Source organism: Nanorana parkeri, unplaced genomic scaffold (genome assembly GCF_000935625.1).
Source record: "Nanorana parkeri isolate BGI_ZX_2015 unplaced genomic scaffold, ASM93562v1 scaffold79, whole genome shotgun sequence".
NCBI lineage: Eukaryota > Metazoa > Chordata > Amphibia > Anura > Dicroglossidae > Nanorana > Nanorana parkeri.
Window position 1 is genome coordinate 466,495 of NW_017306347.1, and position 753 is coordinate 467,247.

Here is a 753-nt window from a genome sequence, read left to right on the forward strand (position 1 = left end):
GCTGCGGATGAGGGAGGACAGTCGGCGGATGTCACCTCGGAACACACACTCGTGTACGGGGTAGCAGGCGTTGCTGAGGGCCGGGTTGGACGGGATGAGCCGGTGGTTGGAGAAGCTTTTGCCATTCTTGTTCCTTCCGCCTTCTCCTCCGCTCTCCTCGTCGGTCTCCAGCAGCTCGTCCTCCTTGCACTGCTTGTGGTCCCGGCGCAGGGGACGGAGCTTCTCCCCGGTCATTGGAGCGGCTCACACCCGGGGCACCGCTTCCCCCTCCTCACTGGAACAGCGGCGGACCTCCCGCGGCCATCTTATCGCGCAGATCTCGCGAGAGCTGTCCGACAGGTCGCGATACTTGAGTGGAAAGTGGGCGGAGCCGCGGAGACGGACTCGCTGACAGAAGCACGCGCGCGCATGCGGTGACGTCAGCTGAGAGTAAAACTTGGCGCACACGGGAAACACGTGATTGGTCAATTCAATAAAGTACACAAACAGCAGGGCGGGGCTTGCTGTCCAACCTATTACAAGCGTAAGCTGCGTGGTGGGCGGGGCTCGCTTCTTAAAGGGGAACCACATTTTTATTAAGTAAAAAAAAGCCACCAAGTCAACCTGTCAGTCAGCATTGCAAGGATGTAATGTTCTAAATGCTGGACTCTTTTTATATTAAGCGAGAGTGTAAAGGAAAAAATAATGTGTGTATGTAAAAATATTAAAGGCACAGTCCACCTTTTTGCAAAAAAAAAACACCCACACTAATAA

The 753-nt window shown here is 54.3% G+C and overlaps 1 protein-coding gene across 1 annotated transcript in view; it reads right to left on the reverse strand.

The window, feature by feature from the left end:
- Window positions 1–335, reverse strand: part of ANKRD13C (ankyrin repeat domain 13C) — a 29,387-nt gene extending 29,052 nt beyond the window's left edge. The window contains exon 1 of the mRNA XM_018576864.1: window positions 3–335. Within this exon, the coding sequence (XP_018432366.1) occupies window positions 3–234 (232 nt within the window). The 5' untranslated portion in view covers window positions 235–335. The remainder of the gene's footprint in view (window positions 1–2) is intronic.
- Between the last annotated feature and the right edge of the window lie 418 nt (window positions 336–753).